Source organism: Primulina eburnea, chromosome 12, assembly GCF_022965805.1.
Source record: "Primulina eburnea isolate SZY01 chromosome 12, ASM2296580v1, whole genome shotgun sequence".
NCBI classification, from domain to species: Eukaryota; Viridiplantae; Streptophyta; class Magnoliopsida; order Lamiales; family Gesneriaceae; genus Primulina; species Primulina eburnea.
The window spans coordinates 3,713,956-3,741,322 of record NC_133112.1 but is presented as its reverse complement, the minus strand read 5'-3'; the positions used below and the strand labels follow the sequence as shown (position 1 = coordinate 3,741,322).

At 37.7% G+C, this 27,367-nt stretch overlaps 4 protein-coding genes across 8 annotated transcripts; 3 read left to right on the top strand and 1 right to left on the bottom strand.

Moving 5' to 3' along the window:
• The first annotated feature begins 5,522 nt into the window (after nucleotides 1–5,522).
• On the top strand, nucleotides 5,523–11,320 carry LOC140807340 (ACT domain-containing protein ACR12-like). Of its 2 annotated transcripts, none has more exons than XM_073164150.1 (10): nucleotides 5,523–5,784; nucleotides 6,302–6,365; nucleotides 8,130–8,249; nucleotides 8,635–8,729; nucleotides 8,960–9,044; nucleotides 9,178–9,237; nucleotides 9,935–9,990; nucleotides 10,249–10,354; nucleotides 10,469–10,537; nucleotides 10,991–11,320. In XM_073164150.1, the coding sequence occupies exons 1-10, from the start codon at nucleotides 5,633–5,635 to the stop codon at nucleotides 11,051–11,053; spliced, it is 870 nt and encodes a 289-aa protein (XP_073020251.1). In that variant the 5' UTR covers nucleotides 5,523–5,632; the 3' UTR covers nucleotides 11,054–11,320. The 2 variants fall into 2 exon arrangements, with proteins under 2 accessions (XP_073020251.1, XP_073020250.1); XM_073164149.1 differs by having other exon boundaries at nucleotides 5,528–5,784; nucleotides 8,127–8,249.
• Nucleotides 11,321–12,467: 1,147 nt separating this feature from the next.
• On the top strand, nucleotides 12,468–16,986 carry LOC140807654 (diphosphomevalonate decarboxylase 1-like). Its single transcript, XM_073164601.1, has 10 exons — nucleotides 12,468–12,865; nucleotides 13,483–13,681; nucleotides 14,250–14,313; nucleotides 14,616–14,679; nucleotides 14,768–14,848; nucleotides 15,610–15,696; nucleotides 15,841–15,998; nucleotides 16,108–16,156; nucleotides 16,347–16,471; nucleotides 16,584–16,986. The coding sequence occupies exons 1-10, from the start codon at nucleotides 12,647–12,649 to the stop codon at nucleotides 16,804–16,806; spliced, it is 1,269 nt and encodes a 422-aa protein (XP_073020702.1). The 5' UTR covers nucleotides 12,468–12,646; the 3' UTR covers nucleotides 16,807–16,986.
• A 1,307-nt stretch (nucleotides 16,987–18,293) lies between these two features.
• LOC140808435 (endo-1,4-beta-xylanase 5-like) lies at nucleotides 18,294–21,256 on the top strand. Its single transcript, XM_073165575.1, has 6 exons — nucleotides 18,294–18,461; nucleotides 18,921–18,976; nucleotides 19,053–19,302; nucleotides 19,432–19,601; nucleotides 19,693–19,791; nucleotides 19,871–21,256. The coding sequence occupies exons 1-6, from the start codon at nucleotides 18,407–18,409 to the stop codon at nucleotides 21,005–21,007; spliced, it is 1,767 nt and encodes a 588-aa protein (XP_073021676.1). The 5' UTR covers nucleotides 18,294–18,406; the 3' UTR covers nucleotides 21,008–21,256.
• Nucleotides 21,257–22,742: 1,486 nt separating this feature from the next.
• On the bottom strand, nucleotides 22,743–26,995 carry LOC140806909 (uncharacterized). Of its 4 annotated transcripts, XM_073163457.1 has the most exons (6): nucleotides 26,536–26,995; nucleotides 24,903–25,641; nucleotides 24,052–24,424; nucleotides 23,206–23,605; nucleotides 22,893–23,112; nucleotides 22,743–22,803 (listed from the first exon to the last, which is right to left on the bottom strand). In XM_073163457.1, the coding sequence occupies exons 1-4, from the start codon at nucleotides 26,801–26,803 to the stop codon at nucleotides 23,555–23,557; spliced, it is 1,431 nt and encodes a 476-aa protein (XP_073019558.1). In that variant the 5' UTR covers nucleotides 26,804–26,995; the 3' UTR covers nucleotides 22,743–22,803; nucleotides 22,893–23,112; nucleotides 23,206–23,554. The 4 variants fall into 4 exon arrangements, with proteins under 4 accessions (XP_073019558.1, XP_073019556.1, XP_073019559.1 ...); XM_073163455.1 differs by having other exon boundaries at nucleotides 22,743–23,112; XM_073163458.1 differs by having other exon boundaries at nucleotides 22,743–23,112; nucleotides 24,903–25,614; nucleotides 26,536–26,994.
• Nucleotides 26,996–27,367: the final 372 nt, after the last annotated feature.

Sequence of the window (27,367 nt, the reverse complement as noted above, 5' to 3'; positions counted from 1 at the left end):
TACAACGAACTCACCTGTACCTGCAGGAATCGTCAAGACAGGCGCACTAGTCAGCCTCTTCTTCAACTCTACAAAACTGGCTTCACAATCTTCGGACCACACAAATGGCATATTCTTCTGTGTCAACTGGGTGATAGGCTTCGCTATACTGGAGAAATCTCGGATAAAACGTCGATAATACCCGGCTAGACCCATGAAACTGCGTATCTCAGGCACAGAAGTCGGTCTCGGCCAACTGATCACAGCCTCAACTTTACTCGGATCTACCGCAATACCCTCTCCAGATATAATATGCCCCAAGAAGACAACCTGTCGCAACCAGAATTCACACTTGGACAGTTTAGCATACAACTGTTCCTGTCGCAAAGTCTTTAGCACAATTCTCAGATGATCTGCATGCTCAGTCAAACTCTTCGAATACACCAAAATATCGTCAATGAACACAATCACAAAATCATCTAAATATCTCTGAAAAATGCGGTTCATCAAACTCATAAACACCGCAGGTGCATTCGTCAAACCGAAAGGCATAACAACAAACTCGTAGTGTCCATACCTGGTTCGGAATGCAGTCTTCGGAATATCAACGTCTCTAACTCGGAGTTGATGATACCCTGATCTCAAATCAATCTTCGAGTATACCGAAGATCCCTGTAGTTGATCAAACAAGTCGTCGATGCGCGGCAAAGGATACTTGTTCTTCACTGTTGCCTTATTCAACTGCCTGTAATCAATACACAGTCGCATCGAGCCATCTTTCTTTCTAACGAAAAGCACCGGAGCACCCCAAGGTGATACACTGGGTCTGATATATCCCTTGGACAGAAGATCCTCCAACTGTGCTTTCAACTCTTTCAGCTCTATCGGTGCCATCCTATATGGAGCTCTCGAAATAGGAACAGAACCGGGCATAAGATCTATGCTGAAATCAACCTCTCGAATCGGAGGCAACCCTGGGATCTCCTCAGGAAAAATATCTGCAAACTCGCAAACCACTGGCAGATCTGCCAATGCTGGGCTCGACTTCAGTAGATCTACTGAATATACGAGAAAGCCCTCTGCTCCTTTCTGAAGCAATCTACTCATAGTCAGAGCAGATACTAAGGGAATCCGAGATCTGGAACCCTTGCCGTAAAATTTCCACTCGTCTGTCATTTCGGGTCTGAATCTGACAATCTTGTGGAAACAATCTACAGTGGCCCTGTACTTGGTCAACATGTCTATGCCAACTATACAGTCAAAATCAGCTAAACCAAGTACTACACAATCAAGATCAATCTCATGCCCCTCAAACTGAAGCATACAGTGTCTAACAGTAGTCACAGATATCAAACCACTTCCCAACGGAGAAGCTATAGACACTACTGTCGACAACGACTCAACAGGCAATGCATGTCTCAATGCAAAATGTTCAGATATGAATGTATGCGATGCTCCTGTGTCTATCAACACATATGCAGGATAACCGCAAAGGAAACAATTACCTGCAATGACATCATCTGGCGCCTCCTGCGCCTGCTCCTCTGTCAAGGCAAAGACACGTGCCTGCTGTCGAGGAGGCTGACTCACCGTCTGACTACCTCCTGGCCTCTGCTGTGTTTGTGTGGAGGGTGGCTGAAAAGAGTGTACAGAAGATGCCTGTCTCTCCATCTGTGGCGCTGCAGCAGACGATCCTGCACTCTGGAATCGCTGAGAACTCCTCTGTGGGCACACTCTGGCGAAATGCCCCTGCTGTCTGCAGATGTTGCAGCGTCCCAGAACTCCTTGACACTGCTCCGTCGCATGTCGCCCTCCGCATGAACCACAGTATGCACCACTATACTCTGACCCCTGACCTCTCTGTCGAGATCCACTCGAACTCGATGAACTACTCCCAGATTTCTTAAACTGTTTGCCCTTAGCCTTCAGAAAATCCTTCTTACCACTACCACTAGCTCCGCTGTCAAAACGAGGAGGAGGTGATGGAAACTGTACGGTCATGGACTGTGGCGGTCTCTGCCCCTGAACACCGTAGGAAGCTCCTCGCTGCCTAATCAAGCCAGCCTCGGCTCCCTTCGCTCGGTTCAGTGCCTCTGAAAAAGTACTAGGCCGGCCCGTGTTCACCAAAGTAAAGACATCGGGATTCAGCCCGTTGATGAACTGATCGGCCACTGCCTCGTCGTTCCCGGCCACATGCGGTGCAAATCGCAGCAAAGCAGAAAATTTAGCGACATACTCCTCAATGTTCCACTGTCCCTGTCTCAGATTCGCAAATTCAGCTCCCTTATCTTTCCGGTACGAAACGGGAAAGAAGCGCTGATAGAACTCATCTTTGAAGACTTTCCACGTAATGTCAATGCCTCGGTGCTCCAAGGCTCTCTTCGTAGTCAACCACCAGCTCTTTGCAACCTCTTGCATCTGATGCCCTATCAGCTTCACACGTCGCTCGTCAGTATAGGCCAACGACTCAAACAACATCTCGATATCATCAAGCCAGCTCTCGCATTCTACTGCACTCTCTATGCCCTTCAGGGTAGGCGGATGGAAAGACTGAAATCTCTTCAATAAAGTCTCCATCGGCGTCGCGGTGACGTCCATCTGTGCACCTGATGTGCTACCCTGCTCTGGTTGTGGCACTCGTCTAGGCGGCATAAATCTGATTATCAAACTGATTAGTACATAATCAATATCATCTGTCTCAGCCCTCCTCTGATCATAACCTCTGATCGAGAATCGGTTCTGATTCAGGCTTGAAATGCTGTAACTCAATTCAGATAATACAACACAACATATAATAGGGAAAGCAGTAAATCATGCTAGCATCTCAAAAGCAAGGAAGATGACTCGATCTACCCCGCTCATTCTATTCTATTTCAGTCTACAGAACCTACTGCTCTGATACCACCTGTTGTGGGGACCCGGGCTCTAACTCAATTCTTTTGGGATTTAATTGGATCTTTGTTCGAAAATGTGGGTCAAAAATTTGCTTTTAACATTAATTCTAATGTATAGATAAAGCATAACATATCGTTAACTGAAATAAACAACATAATGTACATACATATCTGTCTAGTACAATCATACACTAGTGTTCGAATCTCAAATACAAACATAAGTAGTACAAGTTTCATAAGGAAACACTAGTAATCTGCAATGCCCGAGATCTCCACGCTATCATCATCTCTCATCTAGCTCGCGACCCCGATCCTGCCCCACCTGTTGCCATGCACACATACAGACACGACAACAGCCGGATAACTCCGGTGAGAACATATCCCAGTATAAAACATGGATGCATGCAATGTCATAATCATGTACAATGCATAACATAAATCAAGTAACATGAATATACATCTAAACATGTAGTAGAATACAAATCTGTATTCTACAATTCACATCTTGACTCGACTCTTTTCTAATCTAGGGATCCCGGTGTGAATAAGACGGTCTGTTACCTACCCACCCACTCGGGGCAACGGTACGTCTTATTCCTAGACTTCGGTCAACTCTGTATCGAGGGTCTACACATAGAGCAAATCTACTACTATGCGACGATACACCGAAACGTCTAGTTTTGGCAAGTCTGCCAATCTCTCCTATCTCAGGACTCGAATATAAATCAATAAACAAGGCATTACATAATCAATGTAATAACAATCTAGTATGTGATTTAGGGAAACTCGTATCAAATCTGAATCGAGTTGTGCAATCCCGTGACCACATGAATTATACCTTTCTTGTCGAATCGTCGGTCGAAGTCTCGAGTTCACAATAGCCAATACAAATCTGAAATGGCATAAACAATGTGCACTTCAATCATATACATCTCAAACAAATCAATATACAAAGCTAACATCGGTTTCAAATTAATTCGACGGCGTAACGACGTAGTTCTTCGATACCGGTAACTCCACCATAACATGCTCAATCATAATCAACTCATAAACTCATCAACCTCAATACATAAGCTGAAATCTGTACCATTTTAACGTAATACATGCTGGAAACTAACAATCGTAGCAAATAACATCCGTTTCTTGATGCGGTTACGCATATACCATGCTCAATACCTCAAGAACACAATCTAATTAACATACTACAATTTCTCCAACATCTATATTTCGAGATAGGCTGGAATTATATCAAACTTACGTCACTTTGTAGCCGTCAATGCAAGGAACACAAATCTTACCTCAGAATTAAAATCGGATAACCGGAAATAGCAAAATCTCAAGTGCAAAGATCAAAAGAATGAAGGCTTCTCCCAAATCCTCTCTCGGTTCTAAGTTCTGAAATCTGAAAAATGAGATGTCATGCCAAGGTTTATATATCACATGCCATGTGTCAATACGAAATTCAAAGGTGGCAATCTCGCATGCACACCGCGGGTGCGGCAACTCAAGAGTGCGGGTGCGCTGAGCTCACGGCAAATTCATTTTAAAGTGTGACACTCAGACCGCGGGTGCGGTCCTTACATGACCGCGGGTGCGGTCTCACACCGCGGGTGCGGTCACGCTAACACCGCGGGTGCGGTGTCTGTTCGCAAAATACCACAAATTTCTGTCACCTACACCGCGGGGGCGGTAATCTAAGCACCGCGGGGGCGGTGTGGCTTCGGCCATGCCTTCAAAATTCTCATTTTTCATGTCATGCATAATCTTCTTCAATTCTCACATCGATGACACGGATAATTCTCGAGCCTTACAACATTGATATATTTTCTTTGATCCATGAATTTCATCTATATTTAGTGAATAACATAATGTCTTCGTCAACTAAATATATGTCATTCAAGACTATATATAGTTTGAATAAATTTCTTTTTCTTCTTTGTATATTGACTGTTGAAATAATCTACTCATATAAATTGTGATTTAAATAAGGTATTCATTCTTCTTACTATCTCGCTAAGAGATTCACCGGCTAAGACCAACTCATTGGTTTCCACTGAAGTCATGTCCTAAGCAATTTTTACTGATCCCATAAGACTCGTTTTTAAATGTTTAATGAATTATTATCTGTTGAGATCAAGTGTTTCTACTGTGATTCTCATAGTTGATATCCAATCATCTATAAGATCTTCTCTTTTTTTGAACTCCAATACATCAAGATTAACTATAACCCTGTAAGGATGTATTGGTTTTAAAACATATTTCTCATATGGTGTTTGGTGAAAGAAAATTTAATTTCCCAACGACCTTATTCTAGTTGAGCGTGCTTCTCCACCAACCTATAAATCATTTCGAGGTCTTCTCATGCTTGTAACATAGGATCTCATATTTTTCCTCGGTGGTTCTTGTATTATACTAAGCAAAGGTTGCACACCTTAGTTGTATTAAATTTCACAGATACGATCTTAAGATCTGCAAAAGATTTTGCAAGGTCAAGTCATTTTTATAGTTGTCATCGAATTATTTTACTTTGCGAGACAAATTTGATAAAATTGATATTTTGGAAATATTTATGCACCATCTTGGACAAAATCTTTTGAAACATAATGAAAGATTTGAGACTGTTGAAAGAAAAAAATTGAATTGTGATATTATTAAACATTATACCACGTGAATTTACTTCACTTCCCGTCTTCGCTTCAGCACAAAAAAATATCCAGTTGTCACTTTTTCTATTAACAATTCTCTACTCTGCAGCATCAATGGCGATGGCTAATGCTTACCTCACTTCTTCTTTCACTTCTCTCCGGTTCAGGCCTTCAAATCTTTCTTCTGTTCCGAATCGTTGTTTGCCCACCTCAAAATCCGATCTTTACTTCTTGGTTTCCCCGAGAATCGATTCAACGCGCAACAAGTAAAGTGAAATATCTTCCATCGGCGGGTGTTAGCTCATTCTTTTAAATTCGTGGGGTTTTTTTTTTTTTAAAGAATTGTGTTCGAGTTGATTTTTTGGCTTATTGAGTTTCCTGGCACGTTTAGTTGCTAGCAATGGTTGTGCTTTTTCGATTGCCCGATGATCGGTATACGAAATTCCTTGTTTTTTTGTAAACTCTGTCGCAGTACTGATCGGTGTTCTGATTTTGGGATGTGGATGCTAGTTCAATGCTTTTGATTTCTGGGCTTTATTTTTTTTATATTTGTTTAAAAGCCTTTCATCGTCTCAGTTTGATGATTGATAAATGATTTTTTATGTCTTAATAATTGCCTTTTCTTGATATCTATCGATATTTTACGCTAGTGGATGGATATTTTGGGCAGCCACAGTGGCGATAAGCGTTAATTGAATTAAAAAGTTCAAAATTTTGCGTGGATTTCATTTTCCTGCATTACCCATTTGCTACTCAACGTGACTTGCTTGAACTTGCATGTAGGAATGTTGTGATGTGTGCCTCTGTGGATGGAGTGGATTCAATAAGTTCAAGTTCATTTTCTTTGGTAAGTTAATGTATCTTGTAAATTTTGCGCCGCCCTTGAGTTTCGGAAATGAGTTTCTGTAGTTTCATTTTTCGGAAATTGTTATGCTTTAAGTCAATCTGTCTCTGTAAGGTGTTTTTACATGGTGAAATTTGATGAACTGTTGCAGCTTTTAAAGACTTTTGTAAAATTAACAGTTCTTTGATTTCTTGAGCTGAAAAAACTTGGTAGAGTTTTGGATGTGATACATGAATGGTTTTCTTGATAGAGAGAAGCGTGCGTGAGACCACATTTTTGTCTTTTCAAGTTTTATGCAGCCCTGCTAAAACCCTAAAATTGAATTTGGGTATCTTCTATGTAACTCGAGCGTTTGAGATTTGTATACATAAACTACTGTCACTGGTTAAACGTGTACATTTATTGCTGGACTTGGTGATTTAATTTTTATCTGCTAGTTTTGTTCTGGGTATTCATCTTTTACCTTTATGTAAAAATAGGGAAATAGGTTTTACTCCAGAGGACATTTTCAAGGAAAGCCTTACAAGTATATCTGAATGGTCCAATGTAAAAAAGGGAATAGGTTTTACTCCAGAGGACATTTTCAAGGAAAGGCTTACAAGTATATCTGAATGATCTGTGGACGTGGATTTAATAAAAATTTAGTGGAATAAAATTGAATTGTATGGAATTAATGTTTTCCCTACGCAGTTGGAAATTGTCAATGTGTTCACATGCAAATGGTTTTGCTAATCTCTTATTATTCATATCGCATTTGCTGGATAGTTGAGGGCCACACATTTCTGTCATGTTGAATAAGTATATCGCCTGTTTTATTTGTTGATATGATTTTAAATGAGAAATTATTATATTGCCTCTAGCATGATCTCATGTTATGCATGCATCATTTGTTTCTTAATTCAATATTACGAGTACTAGGCTTGCTTTGAACTAAAACAAATTAGGACATCGGCAATTTTGAACTCAAACAATTAAATGGGAGAGAAAAGCATGAAAATTTGTTTATCCATAGAATGGTGACCGAGGATGATTATACAGTTAAATTTTGCTTATGGCTCCTACTGGACACAATGGAGAATGTCAAAAAATTAATTATTCGAATCTTTTGATGGATCTCCAGTTTGACACTAAGATATTTTACTCAAGTGAGAAAAGAAGGTATATTAGTTTATAGTATATGATATACGCTTTCAAATCCACTTCTAACAATGGGAGAGACTCTTGAAGGTCCCAGATTTTATTCGGTAGAGAGGAAAGATAAGTGTGAATTAACAGGAAATTATTTTAGTTAAATTGGACATTCTCAATAAATAAGCTACTGGTGTCAGTGAAAAAGTGCAAACTAGGGTAGACAAGTGAAGAATTATGTACGATACAACCCTAAGCTTTGATCTTGTTTTTGCTCGATTTGATAATCATGGGGATCGCGACACAGCCTACAGCCAAATGAATGTTCAAGTTTGAGTTACATGTTCCTGGTAATTCAACTATGTTACGTGGTAAAGTATTATTTATGTTTTGAACTTTTTGATGGAATGACATAATCACCTCTTGTCATAAGTTGTGTAGCCCATCTGCTCATTTGGAATCGAACTTTTTTGTGTAAGATTTATCGAAGAAGGAAATTGGGACTCAAATTGTGAATTAGTAATCATGATATACAGTTGTCTCATGTTCATAATAATTAGTACATTTAACTTAAAGCAAAAATATTTGTTTCTTCAAATTCAAGAAGTTTGACACTGATAAAACAATTCGTCGCAGAAGTCTGGGCCAGAGACTGATTATGTTCCAATGCCAATCGTCTTAATAGATCAAGATACTGATCCTGATGCAACCATTGTGCAACTTAGCTTTGGCGATCGCCTTGGTGCTCTTCTTGATACGGTAAAGGCTTATTCTACTTTGTATCCACTTCTTTACGTCTGGCCTTTTCTGAAGAATTCACTTATGCGACAACACTTTGAGGTGGAAAAGTTAAGAAACTTGCATCTCATTTTTCTTCATGGAGTACATATTACTTTCTCCTTATTGTCGACCCGATGTCGATTTTTGTTTTATGTGTAACATCGATGTTATTTGCTTCCATGGTTACTTGTATGTTAGCTTGTTTGATTTTCTGTCTCGATGTTATTTGCTTCCATGGTTACTTGTATGTTAGCTTGTTTGATTTTCTGTCTTTATGTGTAACATTTTTATTATTTGGTAAGTCTGCTATACTTTACTTCTGGTTGAAAGTTTGCCATCATGCAACTTTTATTTATTGCTGCAGATGAAGGCACTCAAAGATTTAGGCTTGGATGTTTTAAAGGGAACTGTCACCACTGAGAACTCAGTCACACAAACTAAATTTTTTATTACACGACTGTGAGTATGGTTTTGTGTTACACTTTTTCCTTGTTCTACTCGCGAGTGATGTGCAATTACTAGTTATATAAAAGATATATTTCTTGTTGATCCAAAATTTGGTTTTTACTTTTTTCCCCTTGATCTTGTTTTACTTGTTCCTTTTATTTTATGAAATGTTATGATCTTTTTTAAAGTTGTCTCTCTGCTGTTTGAACTGTTCATATATATAATGTTTCTATATTATTCAGATCCACTGGACGTAAAATCGAAGATCCTGATGTCTTGGAAAGGATTCGCTTGACCATCATCAACAACCTTCTTAAGTATCATCCGGTATGTTTATATAATTGATGCAAATATTACATAACCATCGTTTTGATTTTGGAGATTTTTTGGTCTGATCTAAGAAAATTAATTGCTATGGTCCTATGGTGACGAGCCTTTACCTGAAACTTTTGTCCTACAGGAATCAAGTGAACGACTTGCTATGGGTGAAGCATTTGGAGTAAAACCCCCGGAAAAAAAGGTGATGTCAAACAAAATATCAGTTATTGTTTCAGTTTCTACTCCAATTTCACCGCATTCCTCTTTCGGATGTGTTTGTCACCTGTTTCCCATTTCGGGCTTCATTGATGTTTATTTTCTGCAGTGTATTTGAGTGTTTTCTTCTTTTTTGTTGGTAGTATTTCAGTGTTTTCAAATACAAGTTTATTTTTCGGGAAAAAAGTTTGAAGAAAGTTATTTGGCTAATTATCCATGTTTATTCTTTCACCGCATTCCTCTTTCGGATGTGTTTGTCACCTGTTTCCCCATTTCGGGCTTCATTGATGTTTATTTTCTGCAGTGTATTTGAGTGTTTTCTTCTTTTTTGTTGGTAGTATTTCAGTGTTTTCAATACAAGTTTATTTTTCGGGAAAAAAAAGTTTGAAGAAAGTTATTTGGCTAATTATCCATGTTTATTCTTAAAGCTTTAAATTTTGTAACTTGTTTTCGATTTAACTTGTGAAGAAATTTGTTTTTAATAGGGAATATGTCATGTTCATGTCCTATCTGGAGCTACTGTCAATTACTTCTTTGTTCAATAGCTGAATACTCTCTTATACAACAGTAGTTTACTATTTTTTTAATATATAGACAATAGTGGCATACTTGAACACAATGAACAGCATACTTTTTCTACAAACAATGACAAATTATAGTTTGGTTTTGTTTTCTTGGTGCAGATTGACGTTGAAATTGCTACTCATATACATGTTAAGGAAGACGGACCTAGGAGGAGGTATGATAGGTCCCATGATTAATATTTTAATTAGATTGCAGCTCAAAAAGCCTATCAACTACATTTGTAATGAAACTACTTGAGGTAATTTTGGTTCGAATTCCATTTGTTCGGATGGAACATGTTACATTGTTTTTATGAAATATGTATAATAGTTGCCCAAATTATTTTCTTTCTTTCTTTTTATATTTATGGACTTTTTGAACACCTCTTGTGGTGAATGGCTTGGCAATAAACAAATTTATGTGGTGTTTTCAGCTTACTCTCTTTAGAGACAGCGGATCGACCTGGATTGTTGTTAGAGATAATCAAAATATTGTCAGACATCAATGTAACAGTCGAATCAGCAGAGATTGACACCGAGGTAATTCTTTTTCACAGTTTGGATCACTCGGACAAACTTTATTCTTTGCAGAAAACTAGTTTCTTTTTTCGTTGATAGCCACATTTACTGGTTTTTGGTGTAAAAATATTATAGGGATTGGTTGCCAAAGACAAGTTTCATGTCAGCTATCGAGGAGCAGCATTGAACAGTTCCTTGTCTCAGGTATTCAAATTTACTTGCTTCTGCCGGTCTTTTTACATAGGTTTTCTCTTCACCACTGAGCCACAATTTGTGTGTTTTTAGTACGACCCTTGTGTGACGTATGAGCGGCCTTACGAGATTACATAATTAATTCATTTGGCAATTTGAGTCAATAATTCTGGTGAAACGAGGGCGGATGCAAGCAGTTGTCTCTAGAGTAGCAAATTGTATCCGCTCTCATTTACACCAACTCCTTGGCCCAAGGTGTGACACGATCTTCGTGGTGGCTTGGAGAGCTCAATATTCTAATATAAAGAAAACCATGATGAACACTTTTTACCTACATAACTAAATTGGCAGTGCATCTGTGCATGGATCAAATTGTTTCTGTTTCTTTCTGCATTCTTGTTTTTTCTCCATCTTCTTGCTCGCTCCATCGTTGCATCAACAGAAAATGATGATTTGAACTTGCAGGTTCTTGTGAATTGCCTGCGTTACTACCTGCGGCGGCCAGAAACCGACGAGGACAGCTACTGATATTAGTATTCCATGAACTGTTCATCCTTACATTGTTGTGTTGGGGTCGAATCTTCGGTTTCGAGCTGTTAATGTTATATATGGAAGAAAAAGACTTTCTTGTTTGTCATATGTAACTCTACTGTGGGTGTAATAAGAGTTCCCTGTCATTATTTTGGGTCATATTGAGATCGTGGAAAACTAAAAACAAAGATATGCTAAAGGGTTGTAGTCACCTCTCTTGTATTATCAAGTCAATTTGCTCAAATCAATTTACTCTATTTTTTTTTATTACAAATATAATTTAATTTCTTACTCAAAATTTTATTTGATGGTTTTTCTTGAACATGAACATTTTTAGGGACACGACACAGGTCTTCAATTGGAAAAAGGAAAAATGAAAAATATTTTCTTGTGGGATGTTCAAACTATCCGAATCTTGATAGCTACACATATTGGGCGGCGTTAGTTATTAACGTTGATACTTGATTTGTGCCTAACTTTGAGTGCGAAATGTTTGAACGGAGACCCATGTTGATTGGTAAACAAAGTTTACCTATAATACATTCATTGTCATTGCAATTTATTCGCCAATCTGAAAACTACTTTCTGGCACACGAGCAATTTTTTTTTTTTTTTTCTCTAATAGTACATATTTTTGTGACGAATGTCATAAATCTAAGACGAAATCTCGAATTCGGAAATTCTCAACTTAAGACAGCATTTCATGGCAAATTATTGCTGTTTCTAATTAATTCCCTTTCTTGTTCGAACCTCTGGAGGGAAATAAAGTTGTGTGCGTTAATTAATCACTTTAGTCAGTGTTTGGTTGGAGGGATTAGGTGGGTTTATGGTTTTTTAACCCAACCAATCTCATATTTGGTACGTTTTTTATTTAACCAAGTCAATTTTTCCTATGAATGATTAATTATATTAAATGTGATAAAATAATCACTCCTCAGTCCTCAACCTTCTCTTAATCCATTATATTCTTCCAATTTTGTCATTAACCTAAATCCAAACTCACCATCACTTCATTGTACCGACCGCCGGACGACCACCGACCCCTGCCGCCCATTGCCGACCACCCCCTCCTCCTGTAGGCCGACCACCGTTGGCTGATCGTCGGCCGACCACCGCTGCCACAAAAGTAGAAGAACAATTTTGTTAATTCATTAAAAGATTATTATTATCCAATTTTTAATCATCATATCAAACATAATATTATTTTATCATTATATATTATTTTTTTATTTCAATAATTTTTTTATCATTTATTTTTTAATTATTTTATTATTTTATCCTCCGACGAGACGTAGTTTTAAAGAATATTTTAACTGAATTATTCTCATTTCTATTGCCATTCTTCGTAAAAATAAATATATAAAAATTTTATACAGAATTTTTAGTCCAATTCAATAAAGCGAGCTCTTCTTCACTGACCAAACATAGCGACGCACATGTTACACATGCGCATATACGTACAGAAAAAGTACCCACATTCGCATTTACAAAAGCTTGATTCCTCCCAATTCCGAGATCCGATCCAACATACACACACACGCACTGAGGGAATAGCAAACATATTTCTTCTTTTTTCTTGCAGTAACGCGAATGGAGGCGGATGGCGTGAAAAATTGGGTGTTGGCAGTGACGGCACAGACGCCGACGAATATAGCGGTGATTAAGTACTGGGGGAAGAGGGATGAATCCCTTATTCTTCCTATCAATGATAGTATTAGCGTTACTCTCGATCCGGCTCATCTTTGCACCACCACTTCCGTTGCCGTTAGCCCTTCCTTCACTCACGATCGAATGTGGCTGAATGGGAAGGTAAAATTTCCTTTTTTACGTTGTTGATATTTGTTTGTTTTTCTTTGTCGGCGGTATTTCGATGTTTTTGTTTTCAGCTGAATGCTATATTTTTTGTCCACTGTTGGCTTTCTCAGTGCAAATCTACCATTTGATTTTGACTCGAGTCTCAGTTCTGGTTTTGGGTGATTATTAGAATTGTCTATGCGTTGTCATTTGATATTTTGGTGCAAAATATGAACCTTTGAGTCAAAACTCGGAAATTTTGAGATTTGGCAGTTTTTGAATGTTTATTTGTACTTCTTGAGCTAAAGTATTCGCTTCGATGAGCTGGTAGGGGGTCCAGTTTGCTTACCATTTTAAATGAATTAATTCATAAAGACTTTTATTACTACCGATAAAAGCTTGCTAGCTAAAGAAATACTCTAGCTGGATAAAGTTTAATGGATTTGAATTGTAATTTTTCTGCTATATTCCCTCTTTTATTGTTGCGTCTGAAACTGCTAGTCCGGGTTGCCATCCGTACGATATTCTAGAAAAAAAATTTGGGTTTCTTTTTGTATCATGTTACAGAGGCAGATTCAAATAATTTAGAGATTCTGACATATTAGTGCATGTATGAATTCTGGTTAGCGCAGGAGATATCTCTTTCTGGAGGAAGATTCCAAAATTGTTTGAGGGAACTTCGCTTCCATGCTAATGACGTCGAGGACGATGACAATGGTATTAAAATCGCAAAAAAGGATTGGGACAAGATGCATGTGCACATAGTTTCCTATAACAATTTTCCTACCGCTGCTGGCTTAGCTTCCTCAGCTGCTGGCTTGGCTTGCCTAGGTAACTTGAATATCCCTATGTTGACCTATATTTACTGAAGTTTTTTTTAGTGGTTGATTTGGGCTCGACGTTTCTATTATTGTCTATGCGCACTGAAACCATGGACATAAGAGGAGATGGATTAGCAGTTATAGACATTTGTCATGTTAGTGTTTTTTGTGATAGTTCTGATTTTCCTAAAATGTATTGGCTTTTATTTTATTTTTTGTGAAGTAGTTGATTGCACCTAGTATCACCCTTTGTTAAACATAAGGATGTCCTACTTCTGCTTTCGATATTAAAAATGAACATGTCCTAGTAGATTGTATTTTATTTTTTTGGGGAAATTTGAATTGATGGTACCGAGGAATGCGAGTATTTATTTGGTAGCAAACTCCAATTTTGGTTAAATATGCTTGATTAGTTTGATAAAATTTTTCATATGTGAGCTTAAAGTACAATTTGATATCTAGATTTGATGATGTTTATTTTGTTGCTATCTCTGCTATAATAGCAAGATTTAAATCCTACTTTTTTATTTACTTAAATTAAATTTAACAACAAAATTATGATCTTTGCTTTTTCCCAGTTTTTTCCCTTGCCAAACTTATGAATGTCAAAGAAGATCACAGCAAACTATCTGCTATAGCAAGGTAACAGTTGCCTCTTGATTTGTTAATCCGAGTTATTTTATTTATTCAAGTTTATCTGCTAGCTTGCAGGATTAGTTTAATGCCCTTATAAAGTTTATCTTTTTTTCTATTTCCTGGACGTGAAACTCCACAGATGCATGCCAGTACACACACTACACACTCTTTGCTTTTGTCTCTATTTCTGTTTATAATTGATGTTATCTCTATATTTTGTTAATTGATGGTCACTCCTAGCTCTGTATAAAATTCAAGAGATGTCAACAGACGTAACAAAAAATTTGTTTTTATATTTTCATGTCCAGGCAAGGTTCTGGAAGTGCTTGTCGCAGTCTCTATGGTGGATTTGTCAAGTGGATCATGGGAAAAGTATGTGTAGTTTCTTAGCATTGTCATGGATTACTTCGAAAAGTATGTAATGGTCATTTTTTTCTCAAATTATTTTTTTTGGCGGCAGGAGGAAAATGGAAGTGACAGCATTGCAGTTCAACTTGCAGACGAGAAGCACTGGGATGACCTTGTTATTGTTATTGCAGTGGTGCGTATCCATCCTTTCCTGATTAAAATGCAAGTCACTTACTTTACATGTAACTGCTCTCTTTTAAGTTATACTACTTTGTCGTGATATTCTTGATTCACCTGTCACAATTAACCCATTATCCTAGGCTGGAGTATTTTTTCTTAATGCTCTTTTTCTCGATATTTTATTTTCTGCTGTACCTGTATTAAGTGATATTAAGTGAGAATCTTATTTGTGTTTTCACTAGTATTAAACTGTCAATTAGTAATAATACATTTTGGTGATAGGTTTCCCTTTTGATTGCTTTGTTAATTGATCACGTTATCGCTTTTTGGGTCTACATAATTTCTTTTATATTTACTAGCTACCAGACAATTGAGTATCTATATGACAGTTTATTTTATCCTTTGCTTTGAGTGTCAATTAGCTATTGCTAATTGACAGTGAGTAAATAAGAAAATGTTTAATGACCTTCATAAAAAAATGATAAATATTTCAGATATATATTTGACATTACTGTCTAATCATTTTAGTCCAATTACCGTGGTAAAATATTTTGTTATAAAGTTTCTTAGCATTTTAAGCTGTTATGGTGTAGCTCTCATGTGTTACAACATGTAAAAACCATCAGCGTCTTTGTCTCTTTTTTCTTTCCTTTTTTCCTTTTTTTGTTCCTCTAAGATGAAGATAATGATTCTTGTATTGATTGATCCCTGGTTTAGTTGTTTCCTGTGACTTACTATCTGTCACTTTTGTGTTTGGGCTTATTTCGGGTTCAGGTAAGTTCAAGCCAGAAGGAAACAAGCAGTACCTCAGGGATGCGTGATACAGTTGAAACCAGTGCATTGATAGAACATAGAGCAAAGGTATATAATGTTCCTCCCCACTAGTTTTAAGAAGTTTTTGAATGCTTCTTAGATGTCAGAAAGATTATTGTTCCTCGGTCATTTTGAGAACCTCAATGGTTTTTAGGCAACTTCTGAAGGTCACTCCACTTTTCAAATTTACAGGTTGTAGTGCCAAAACGGATAATACAAATGGAGGAAGCAATTAAAAATCGTGATTTTCCTGCTTTCGCTGCCCTGACTTGTGCCGACAGTAATCAGTTTCATGCTGTCGCTCTGGATACCTGCCCTCCTATATTTTACATGAATGATACTTCCCATAGGCAAGTTCCTTTTTCTGTTTTTAATTATGGCTCTCTATTCTCTTATATGCAAATACTTTCCCCCAAAGAAGCACTTTGTGGTAAGCTCATCGGGGCATTCATTTTTCAGGATAATCAGCTGCGTCGAGAAATGGAATCGGTTTGAAGGAACATCTCAGGTTCTTTTCTCTATCTTCAGTTGACCTTTGAGCTAATCAATCATTATTGTCCAACTTAAATAGGCTTGATACTTTCTCGAAAGCCTATTGTCACAGATGGCTGAATCGATCAGTAACCCGGTTACGGTTTCCCTGAATAACATTTTTATTAGAACGCATTTTAAGCAACTAACAACAAGATATTTGACAGGTTGCTTATACTTTTGATGCGGGGCCAAATGCAGTTTTAATTTCACGCGACAGAAAGACTGCTGCCCTTCTGCTTCAGAGGCTGCTCTTTTACTTCCCTCCTCAGTCAGAAACTGACTTGAACAGGTGTTTTTCAATTTCGAAATTTGTTCCAACCATTGTCTCCTTCATTTTCACTTCTCCAATCTGTATGAACATATATCCATCTTATCTTGGTTATATGCTACCTTTATCGCAGTTATGTTATTGGTGACAAAACAATTTTACAAGATGCGGGCATTCAGGAAGTAAAGGATATTGAAACATTGGCTCCACCTCCGGAGATAAATGCTAATACTCCAGCCCATAGATACAAGGGAGACATTAGCTATTTTATCTGCACGGGTCCTGGGAGAGGTCCTGTAGTACTCACCGACGAAAACCAATCTCTTATTGATCCCAAGACAGGGTTGCCCAAGTGAAAATAAGAGGCTCGAGTGTTTGGATTTGATTTTGCCCAAGTTAATTTAAGTTGGAGCTTTTTCAATACTTTTAAGTGTACTAATATGATAAGCATGGTTCAGTTTCGTTTTGACAGTCTTGAATATCAGTCTACAGCTTCTTTGGCCGAATAATTATTCAAGTATAATTGAGTCTGTCAACAGTCAATATAATAAGTTGGCCTTTTTTTTTCTTTTTTTTTTCCTTTTCTTTTTTTCCTGATTCTTGATTAAAAATTGATGTAATCATAAGGTGGACGGTGAATTTTCCTTAACTTCGGCCTTAATTTTTGAACTCATGTTTCTTGTTGTTAATTTATCTTATATTTTGAACTTACTTGAAGTGGAAGCGAGTATAGGAGATTCATGCATCGGAAGATGGAAAACCATATTTGAAACCAAAAACTTACTCAACATTCAATAACAGAAATGAAGCATCAATAATTTCTGGGTTGATTAGTTTCAATACAATGTATTTCAAAATGTGAATCAAGGGAAGAAAGGTACATCAACATTTCTTTTTTCCAATTCCATCCCTTTAACACACATATAGATAGCTTAGCTAGTGTATACAGAGGAGTAATCATGGAAATAAAGGTAACCAACAATAATAGTGCGAGCTCCCGCACAGCTTGTTCTATCTTATATGGGGAGAAATACCATTGTGCAGGACTAGGATAGCTATTGAATTAAGGTAGACCAGACAAAAATAGGTGGGACGACTACAATCTAAATGGTTGACAATACACGGGGGGAGAAATTCTTCTGATGTAGCATAGAATTTGCCCTGACAAACACACTATCTAGGCTTTGAATTGACGTGGAACCAAGATTGGAAGAGAGTAAGCATGGATAATTGTAGTGTTGAAAAAAGTTGGACCATCTCCAACTATTGTTCACGAAAGAAGAATGTCTAATCCAAAGAAAGAAGCATACTCAAAGATGCAGCTATAGCTAGTAACAGGAATAGGTATTTGAAAGATCAAAATAATTCAAGTTTGCTTTTACTTTATAAAAGACAAAAACTTGTGTGAGACGGTCGTATTTGTGATATAGATTTATTATTTGGTCATCCATAAAAAAATATTATTTTTTATGCTAAGAATATTACTTTTTATTGTGAATATGAATAAGGTTGATCCATCTCACAGATTAGGATCCGTGAGACGGTATCACATGAGACTCACATCTGTGAGACGGACTAGTTTTAATATCTTTATGCAAATATTAGTATGTTTATTATTTTTTTAGGGGGGAAGAGAATATAACTAAAACTAGTTATCATCGATAAAATTCGAAGAATCATGTGCACCTTTCAATATCTCATGGAAAGCAACGAAGAATGAACAACCTCACGAATATGCAAGTAAAAATAGTAAAGAGAAATTTGTGGACCAAAATTCTCTTAGTTCTTTTTTTTTTTTCACTATTTAAACGCATCGAATCAAACCAACCATTTCAAGTTTTTCCCCCCACCAAAAACACCTTTTTGGTGGAATAGAAAAATATTTCTTCTTCTTAACAAAAAAAATAAAAATATTTCTATTAGTTTCTTCGGAAAAACACCGAAAACTTCTCAACAATGGCGAAGTTCTTGAAACCTTGCTTGTTTCTTTTTGTCATTGTTTTTGTATCTGGTACGAATTTGAATTGTATATCTATTTCCCTTGACTTTTTTCAAATAAAGTTTTTATGACATGTTAAAACTGGTAAATATCGTGGAAAGCATTTACAAAATCAAAGTGGGTTGTTTTTAAAATTTTCATTTTTCCAAAGAAGATGAATCTTGAAATCCTTGATAATATATACCATTATTTTTTTTGTGATATCCCTTGATTATAACATTGAGTGTAAAAAGTCAGTCTTGGAGGGGTTGAGTATACGGAGAAATTTTTTTGCCATGGAACCTAATTAATGGACGTAGTGCAAACTATTATGATTTAGGAGCAGATATCTTGTGAGACGGAATCACGAATTTTTATACGGATTTATCATAACGATATCTCACAAAATACGAGCTGTGAGACCGTCTCATACAAGTTTTTGTGATGGTTTAGTTTCAAATATTTACACGTTGTTTTCTGTGTGTTTCACAGGTAATTCCCAAGTTTATGCCGCTTTACGGCCTTATGACTACTCATACACAGCTGAGGCAAGCTAGCTTCTCTTTGTGATTATACGAAATCCGTACTGTTTATTTACTTATCTCGATTCGTGCGTGCGTGCAGTGTCTTAAAACACCATTGAAACCCCAATACGATGGAGGGATAGTTGTGAATCCTGAACTGAGTCAAGGATTGACTGGTTGGGAAGGTTATGGAAAAGCAAGAATCCGGATCGAAGTAGCTGATGAAGGTAGCAACAAGTACATCACTGCCGCCACCACTGATTTGGCTGCTTCCGCCCGCGTCAACACTTCTTTCCACAGCTTTGCACAAGATTTTCATCTCGACAAAGACATGCTCTATTCCTTCTCTGGTAAGTTCATCCAATATCAACATTGAATTTCAACTAGTGCATGTTTTTGCACGAGTTAATTCTCTCATCATGCTAATATTCATATCGTATGATTTCTGAAACTATAGCATGTATTGTGATGTTTTGTAGCTTGGTTGCAAGTAAGGGATGGAGAGGCCCATATAAAAGCTATGATCAAGCCAAAACATAGCAACGCCAGTATTATTATTGGCAGGGTCGAGGCTCGAGAAGGTTGTTGGTCCATGCTCAAGGGTGGCTTCATCGTCGACGTCTCCGGCCCCGCGACGCTCTACTTTGAAGTATTTTTCTGCTGCTATATTGATTGTGTGATCCTTGTAATATCTAAATTTATACTTATTTATTCTAATGATTTCTTTTTCAAATTTTCAGAGCGACCTTTCAATTGCTGAAATATGGGGAGATAGCATCTCGTTGCAGCCATTCACATATGAAGAATGGAGATCCCACCAATATGGAACCATCGAGAAGGTACGTACGTACGACATGTTTCTCACTAGATTTCCATGCATCGATCATATGATGCCAACAATTCGTATATCCATTTCAGGTACGCAAGACCAAGGTGAAACTCCAAGCCGTGGACAAAGCTGGTCAACCCGTACCCAACGCCAAAGTATCCATCAAACAGATGGAGCCCCATTTCCCACTGGGCTCCGCAATAACCGTGCACATCCTCAACAACACGGCGTACCAGAACTGGTTCCTCCCCAGATTCCGATACGCTGTCTTCGACCGTAATCTCAAATGGAACGTAGTAGAGGAAGTGAGAGGTATCGTCAACTACACGCTGCCGGATAGATTACTTGAATTCTCCAGGGAACACAACCTCATCGTCCGAGGCCACACAATCCTCTGGGCAAACCCGGTGAAGTTACCCCCTTGGTTCGGAAACCTAACCGAAAACCGTGAATACTTCCAAGCAGCAGTGGACATGAGAGTAGAGTCGGTGGTGAACAGATACAAGGGCCAATTCATTCACTGGGATGTCCTGAATGAGAACATGCATTTCTCGTTCTACGAAGACAAATTAGGCCCTGATACCACTGTCGATTTGTTCAAGAAGGTTCAGGAGATCGACCCGGAAACCACACTGTTTCTGAATGAGTATTTCACAATAGAGAAGGCTGTGGACAAGCTAGCATCCCCACCTCTTTATTTGAAGAAGATAGCGGAGTTGAGGAAGAAGGGGTTTAACGGGACTATTGGTATCGGGTTGCAAGCCCATCTTACCTGGTTGAGCCTGCCGTATATGAGGGCCTCGTTGGATGTGCTTGCTTCCACGAAGTTGCCTATTTGGGTGACTGAACTGGATGTCTCCGTTTACTCTCCAGACAGGGTGTGGGCCTTGGACAATGCGATGAGGGAGATTCATTCTCACCCTACAGTCCAAGGCATGCTGCTTTGGGGTTCATGGTATCCACAGCCAAAAGGGTGCTGGAGGATGTGCTTAACAGATGATAACTTCAAGAACTTGGGTACAGGAGATGTGCTGGACAAGTTCTTAAATGAAGTTAAACATGGAGATGGTGTGCATGGAACCACTGATAACAATGGTTACTTCGAGGCGTCACTCTTTCATGGAGAATACGAAGCTCAGATCGAGCATAGCAAGTCGGGTTCTGAGAGATTCCAGGTGTTGCCAACCCTAGAGCCACAAGATCCGGTGATCCTCTGGGCCGCGTGATAAAAAAAAACCGACAGGACCAAGAATTTGAATGAAAATATGCATGTAAATGGGTAAATAATGGTATGTACAAGTACAACACGCTTGTATAATGAAAATATGTATGTAAGTGGGGAATGGTATGTACGATAAACTTGTGTAAAGCTTGTTAAAAGGAAGGAAACCTTCTTTCAATGGGAATTTAAAAAACTATTACTAACTCATGTTTCTTGTTATTAATTTATCTTATCTCTAGTATAAGTAGTTAATGATATTTGTTTTTCGGAAAAATTGCAATTTTAGTCGGGTAACTTGGCATGTTCTTGGTTTTAGCCATGTAACTTGTTAATGTTTGGTTTCATTCATTAATTGGATTTTTTTAATCTTTTTTTTACCTGAAACCACAAAATATTACATATATTGCTTATTTGGAACCAATAATCTCCTACACGACTCATGTAGCAATATTAAACCAATATTATACACATTAAAATCTATCTAAACAAAAGTGAAGGGAAAAAAGAACAAATAAAACATCATTTACATAGTACTAATTAAATAGGGGATAAAATAGGAAAGGAAAGTATGGGAAGGAGTTAATATAAAATAAAAGGACTTTAAAATTACAAATAAAGACTAAATAATAAAAAGTTAGCGGACTTTAGTAGTTTTTTTTTGTTATTTCCATCGTTTATCTCCCTACTAAAGTAATAAAAATTTGGAGACTGTAGTAGTTTTTGTTGTTATTTCAATAGTTTATCTCCCTCTTTGGCCATATTTGTATCATGTGACTTACAAAAAATGCCCATCCCATTTTACATAATGATGGACAAATGTGGACAATAATGATATCTCACACAATGTAAAAAATTTGCCCCTCTCACCGTTTTATAGTAGAAATAGAAATGTATTATAGCAAATAGATGCAAAGGAAAGCTTGCAATCGAAAAACATATTGCCTTCATTTCCTCCAGGTCGCGTGATACGGGGAAATGTATGTACAATGAACATGGCTAAAAGATTAAACAAACTATTACCAAATCTAAAATTCGATATCATCTTAAAAATGAGTTAAGCAATTTCCCGTATTACTCCCACTGATTGTAAAAGATTATCTTCAACAAGTAAACAGTGGGGAGCTTACGTTCTTGACTTCTATGGTAGCATCATTTTTGCTAGTTTAATTTCATACTTGGTATTGCGCATATATCTAGACAGAAAATCCAGAGGTGTCGCTGCCATGGTGCAATAGTACACAAATTACTGCCATAATTTCACCATAGCAAACCATAAACTCCTTGGACTTGTAGCACTATCCCAAAAAAATACGTTCTTAGTCAAAAAACTTCGTTCCAAGTGATTTTTTTTTTACGATTTATACGTATTAAAATAATATAATTCATCTACGCATATGAAACAGGTTCAAAAAGCACTATTACTACTGCCCTTCAACTTAAATTAAATCAAATCATTTTTCGTGATAGCTGATGCAAACGAACAAAATGCACAATTGAAACAAAAATGCGCGATTAAAATGGAAAATTTTGATGCTGCATTACATATGCAAACACTCACAGTTTGCAAACAAGAAATATCAGAGGTTTAAACATTGTTGCAGCCCCCCCTCCACCGAAATTGTAAGACAAGTTATATCTGACCGTTAAACATTGTTGTAGCCTCCGGCCACGCTGGGGCTTTCTGTGTATGACCGAACAGCATTCCGGATTCCCTTTTTTTGACAAGAACTTGTGCTGCCACAATTTAAATTCAGTCTACAATGCATTATGGTGAAAACCCTCTTTCAGTAAAAAGATAACCTGCTAGATTTGAAAAGATATAATTATACTTATGTTTCAACATATTACATATATCCAAAAATATTAAACCAAAATGTGAATATTCAGACCCCATGAGAAGGGGGATGAATGAGTCGGGTTGAGCACGGATCATCTGGTTGGGAAAATTTCTGACATCAATTTCAGGTGCAGCCCAATTGAACCATAAATTTTGAGTAGCTCATTTAGAGCTTTCACGTAGAATAAAAAGCTCGAGCAGTCAAGCTTGACTCGAGTTTTGTCTGAATTGCCGAGAAGTAGTCTTACTTCCACCCCTAAACCTACAATTTTCTGAGGATGGGCTGCGTAATTAGTACATACATCGGCAGAGGTAGCTGAGACTTGCAACTTGGCAAAAATGGATTATTAAGTTACTGAAGATACCTGGGGCGACAATCGGTATGCAAGTTTACAGCTCTGATATTCTTTTTCCAGTTTTGTTTTTTATCATCATCATCACCTGTATCAGCAGCAGAAAGGCAGAGCCCTAGGGAGCTCAGTCAACTATCTTTAGCGATGCCGCTGACAACAAACTCCATCAAGAAGCTTCCAATCAAACTGAGATTTGCTGGATGGACCAAAGTAGGGAATGCAAGATCCAGAACCACTACCCAGCTCATCTCAGTCACTTATGCCTGCACCCTAGCCAGGGAATTAATATGCCGCCCTAGCAGCCACAATTTCAAGGAGGCCCAAAACCTTCCTGGCTGGGTGCAGGCATGGCCCAGACCCCTCACCGAGGCCGGGCTAATCCAAAACTTGCATCATGTTGCTGCTGATGAGACTGAAATGAGAAATTAGCAAAAGTCGACGGGTTGTGACTGTATGTCTAAGCAACACTTTAAAAAGAACAGTGCAGATCAAACAGGAATAAGTTAAACAAAATGTCAAAATTAAACTTTACAATTTAATAATCTGGAGGGGTTAAGCAGAATGCTATGAACTAACATAATTGTCAGGTACAACAATAGCAAATTAATTATCAAGTACAAGCAGAGCTATCAATGATATAATACCAAATTTCGTTTTATAATAAAAATGGGCACGTAATTTTATAAACCCTAGATAACCGTATAGTCTACCTCCACGTATTGTGCATTTTCTTCGCACAATTAAAAAATACCCTCGTGAATAAGGGAGCCAAATTTTCATTAATGGGAAGGAAGTCACTCATAGGTAGCCAAATTAGTCAAACCAAAGAAATAGATAGGACATCCTAACAAATCATACCTGTGAAAATGTCTGGTGAACCTGTTCATGTGGATGGATGTAAGGCAATCCAGCTGGTTGACAAGGATACTGTGGAGAATTCAAGTAGAGTCCAGAGTTTGCGTGCACATTGACATTACCAGGACTAAATGGGGACAACACAGCTTCTGTAGGACCATACCCAATACCACTAGGACCTGATGGTGAAACCCATGGCCCAGGTATATGTTGGGGAACAGGTCGAGGCTGATGTTCAGAAGAAATTGAGGGCTGCCCGTGACTTGATCCAAGCTGTGGAAATTCAGTATTGTAGTTTATTGCAGGTGCATACATAGGCTGAATTGTGTATGCCCCTCCACTAAATCCAAACCCAGGGTCAAACCTTTGCATGTACCTGAGAAAATTGTAAAACATTAGCTCCTACCCAGCCAATGAAAGCCAGATAATTTTTTTCCCTTTTTTCAAACTCTTGAAAGTAACTCTGTGGCCAAAGCTAGATCCATGTCCAAAAGTAATCCAAAAGAATATGGGGGGAGATCAGCAAAACAAACTGCTGTCTTTTAATCAAAAACCATCAATGTTCATAAAGAAATTAAAACAATTCATATTTAACAGAATTAAGAGGATCCACCTAGTGTTCACTGGTTAAATACAAGCAAATGCGATGATCATTATTAAACTAAAGCACAGTCATAATTAAATAAAAAACAAAATAGCAAACTCTTTACAAAAAACAATTTGAATGTGAACCCTCTTTAAAAAAGTAAAAATCATAATGATAAAAAATATATTGCGAAGTACTAACAGTAACGATGTCAAACGCGAACAAAAAGGAGTGGAATTGGCAAGGATGGAAAAAAAGTAAAGCATACCTGTCGTATCTCCTGTCATAGTCGGGATCCTTGCGATCACCTTCACGATCCCGAAAGATAGCCACTCTATTGTTTGTTTTGGGCCTACCTATGGGCTCCTTCTCGGTCATACTTCCAGTTATTCTACTGCTGATTACAGAAGAATCAGAATAACTTCTGCCAATATTCACATCAGACCCACCTACTGGAAAAAGTCTTTCTTCTACCCTTTTATTCCCCATTGGACCACGTTGAAAACCATCCTGAGTCCTATGTTCAGCTTCTGGCTTCCCACTTGAACTTCCACCGGAACTGCTGGAACTAAATATCCGTGCCCGAGCCCTATTATATTCCTCCTTTCTTTCCTCCACACTTTTAGAACTGTTGGATTTGGCTAAATGCACATTTGAATTGCCTGTATTCTGTGATCCCTTTTGTGGCCTTTGCTTGATTGCAACCTTTAAATCTCCACCCTCTTCAGTAGGTAGATTTACAGGAATGTCAGCCAGACGAATCAAAGGAAACCGAATATTAGACGTCTTCCGAACAATGATCCTAGAGCCAGATCCATCGGGAAGATTATTATCCAATAAAACCATGGACTGTAGAGAATAGTGCTGGGCAACGCGATGTGCAGCCAAGCGCAAATACGAAGTAGGAAGATGTTGGAATTCCATTTGGTCCCTGGTTGGATCGCGAATGAACTTTTCAACATCCTGCTCCATTCGAAGGACTGAACATTCCAGAATATCATTATCCTCTCAAGCATCAAAGACAAATTAAAAACCAAAACAAAGAAGAAAGACAATACTCAATCATAGGATCACAAAATCGAACAAACCATCAGAAAAGAAGATTGAGGTCATCTCATTTGTGCATATCATCAGATTTGAAAATATTTTAAACAAACTAAAGGGATAATAAAAAAGTGCAAACGTAGGATTAGGTAATAAAAAAGTGCAAATGTAGGATTAGAAATAACACATAATCACAGACCATAATAAATAAGGTAGATGCGGACAAATCTCACTCGTGCATATCAACTGATGTGACAGTTCAAAATTGGTTTAAGAAAAAAAATAAGTTTCACGACTATATGTTCAGGTAATGTACAAATCCGGCTTCAATACAATGTGTGAAAGCATCATTATTTATTGCACATGGAAGGTCTTTAGAGATCCAAAAACCAGTGCTGGGGGCAGAGACATATATATAAGTCTAAATTCATTTTGCTGACAATGAAACGTGAGCCCCATCCAGCCATCCCTCACCCCTTTCGCTCACGAAGTGATAAATATTTTGCAAATAGTGCCACTCATATAAGTTTGAAAACTACATAAATATGTATAAAATTATTAATCAGCATGTTTAGACCATTAACTAAATTTTCACTTGGAAGAGAATATAAGTATGAAAAATTGAAAATACCAAATACATTTCGGAAATCAGTAAAATTCGGCAAAACTAGCTTAATAGAAGAAAATCAAAACATGGATAATTAGTAGAAACTAAAGAACCATGCAAATACTTCCATTTAACACTTGAATTCAAAACTTTTGCAAATAGCAAAAATAGGGTGTTACGAAGGAAGGAATAAAAGTGGAAAAAAAATCGAACAGATCGATAATCCTAACTGCCTCGAACAAAGACTCACCGGAGAGCCGCTCGCGAGGATTCTGTATGGCTTCCTGCAAAAATTGATCCACTGACTGGATCAAATCCTCTTTACCAGAGCCTGAAACCAACCCCGAGCCCTCGGCTATCTCAGGTTGACTTGAACCAGTATTAGTAGAGCTTGAATCCTTTCTAGAAGAAATCATGAGGCGGCGCATGCTGGCGTCCACATCGGCAACCTCCCAAGACTCCGGTGGAGCGAGACCGTCATCCGACGCATCCAACGACGTCGCCGCAGCACTCTCCATGAAATCTTCTCCAAGTGATAATTCTAGAGGTCGATGTCAGATTCATAAATCATCGGATCCAGGTGAGTTCAGAGGAACAATAAGGCTCAGATTTAAATTATCAGCTCAATATCATAAAAATATCATTGGGTGAATTACAAGACAAGAAAATAATATTTAGGGTTTCACCAAAGCGAGATGGAATATAGGGGTTGAGGATATTTTTATTGGCGATGTGGCTGACACGTGAATAGCACGTGATGCCCGATCTTTATTATAATTATTAACTAATATATATATATATATATATATATATATATATATATATGGTGTTCAGCATATCAAAACTAATATATATAAAGTTTTGATATGATGCACATCTACCGTACACACTTATGTGAGCACCGATGAGGTGTCAATCACCAATTGGATGTAATGAAATATAGAAAAATTGTGCATCCAATGGATGAGTGACACCTCATCGGTGCTCACATAGGTGTGCACGGTAGGTGTTCAGCATATCAAAACTATATATATATATACTAGGTACTTTGCACACGCACGCGGTGCGTGCGTACAGTTTTT

Bases quoted from the DNA above. Each gene is read 5' to 3' on its own strand.
- LOC140807340 (XM_073164149.1), top strand. From the start codon at position 5,633: ATGGCGATGGCTAATGCTTACCTCACTTCTTCTTTCACTTCTCTCCGG. The intron at 8,730-8,959 runs GTGAGTATGGTT...TATATTATTCAG, and splicing joins AAATTTTTTATTACACGACT to ATCCACTGGACGTAAAATCG. The intron at 10,538-10,990 runs GTATTCAAATTT...TTGAACTTGCAG, and splicing joins TGAACAGTTCCTTGTCTCAG to GTTCTTGTGAATTGCCTGCG.
- LOC140806909 (XM_073163456.1), bottom strand. From the start codon at position 26,803: ATGGAGAGTGCTGCGGCGACGTCGTTGGATGCGTCGGATGACGGTCTC. The intron at 25,642-26,535 runs GTGAGTCTTTGT...TTGATGCTTGAG, and splicing joins TCCTCGCGAGCGGCTCTCCG to AGGATAATGATATTCTGGAA. The intron at 23,606-24,051 runs GTATGATTTGTT...TTCTCATTTCAG, and splicing joins TTCACCAGACATTTTCACAG to TCTCATCAGCAGCAACATGA.
- LOC140807654 (XM_073164601.1), top strand. From the start codon at position 12,647: ATGGAGGCGGATGGCGTGAAAAATTGGGTGTTGGCAGTGACGGCACAG. The intron at 14,314-14,615 runs GTAACAGTTGCC...TTTCATGTCCAG, and splicing joins AAACTATCTGCTATAGCAAG to GCAAGGTTCTGGAAGTGCTT. The intron at 14,680-14,767 runs GTATGTGTAGTT...TTTTGGCGGCAG, and splicing joins TCAAGTGGATCATGGGAAAA to GAGGAAAATGGAAGTGACAG.
- LOC140808435 (XM_073165575.1), top strand. From the start codon at position 18,407: ATGGCGAAGTTCTTGAAACCTTGCTTGTTTCTTTTTGTCATTGTTTTT. The intron at 18,462-18,920 runs GTACGAATTTGA...TGTGTTTCACAG, and splicing joins TGTCATTGTTTTTGTATCTG to GTAATTCCCAAGTTTATGCC. The intron at 19,602-19,692 runs GTATTTTTCTGC...TCAAATTTTCAG, and splicing joins CCGCGACGCTCTACTTTGAA to AGCGACCTTTCAATTGCTGA.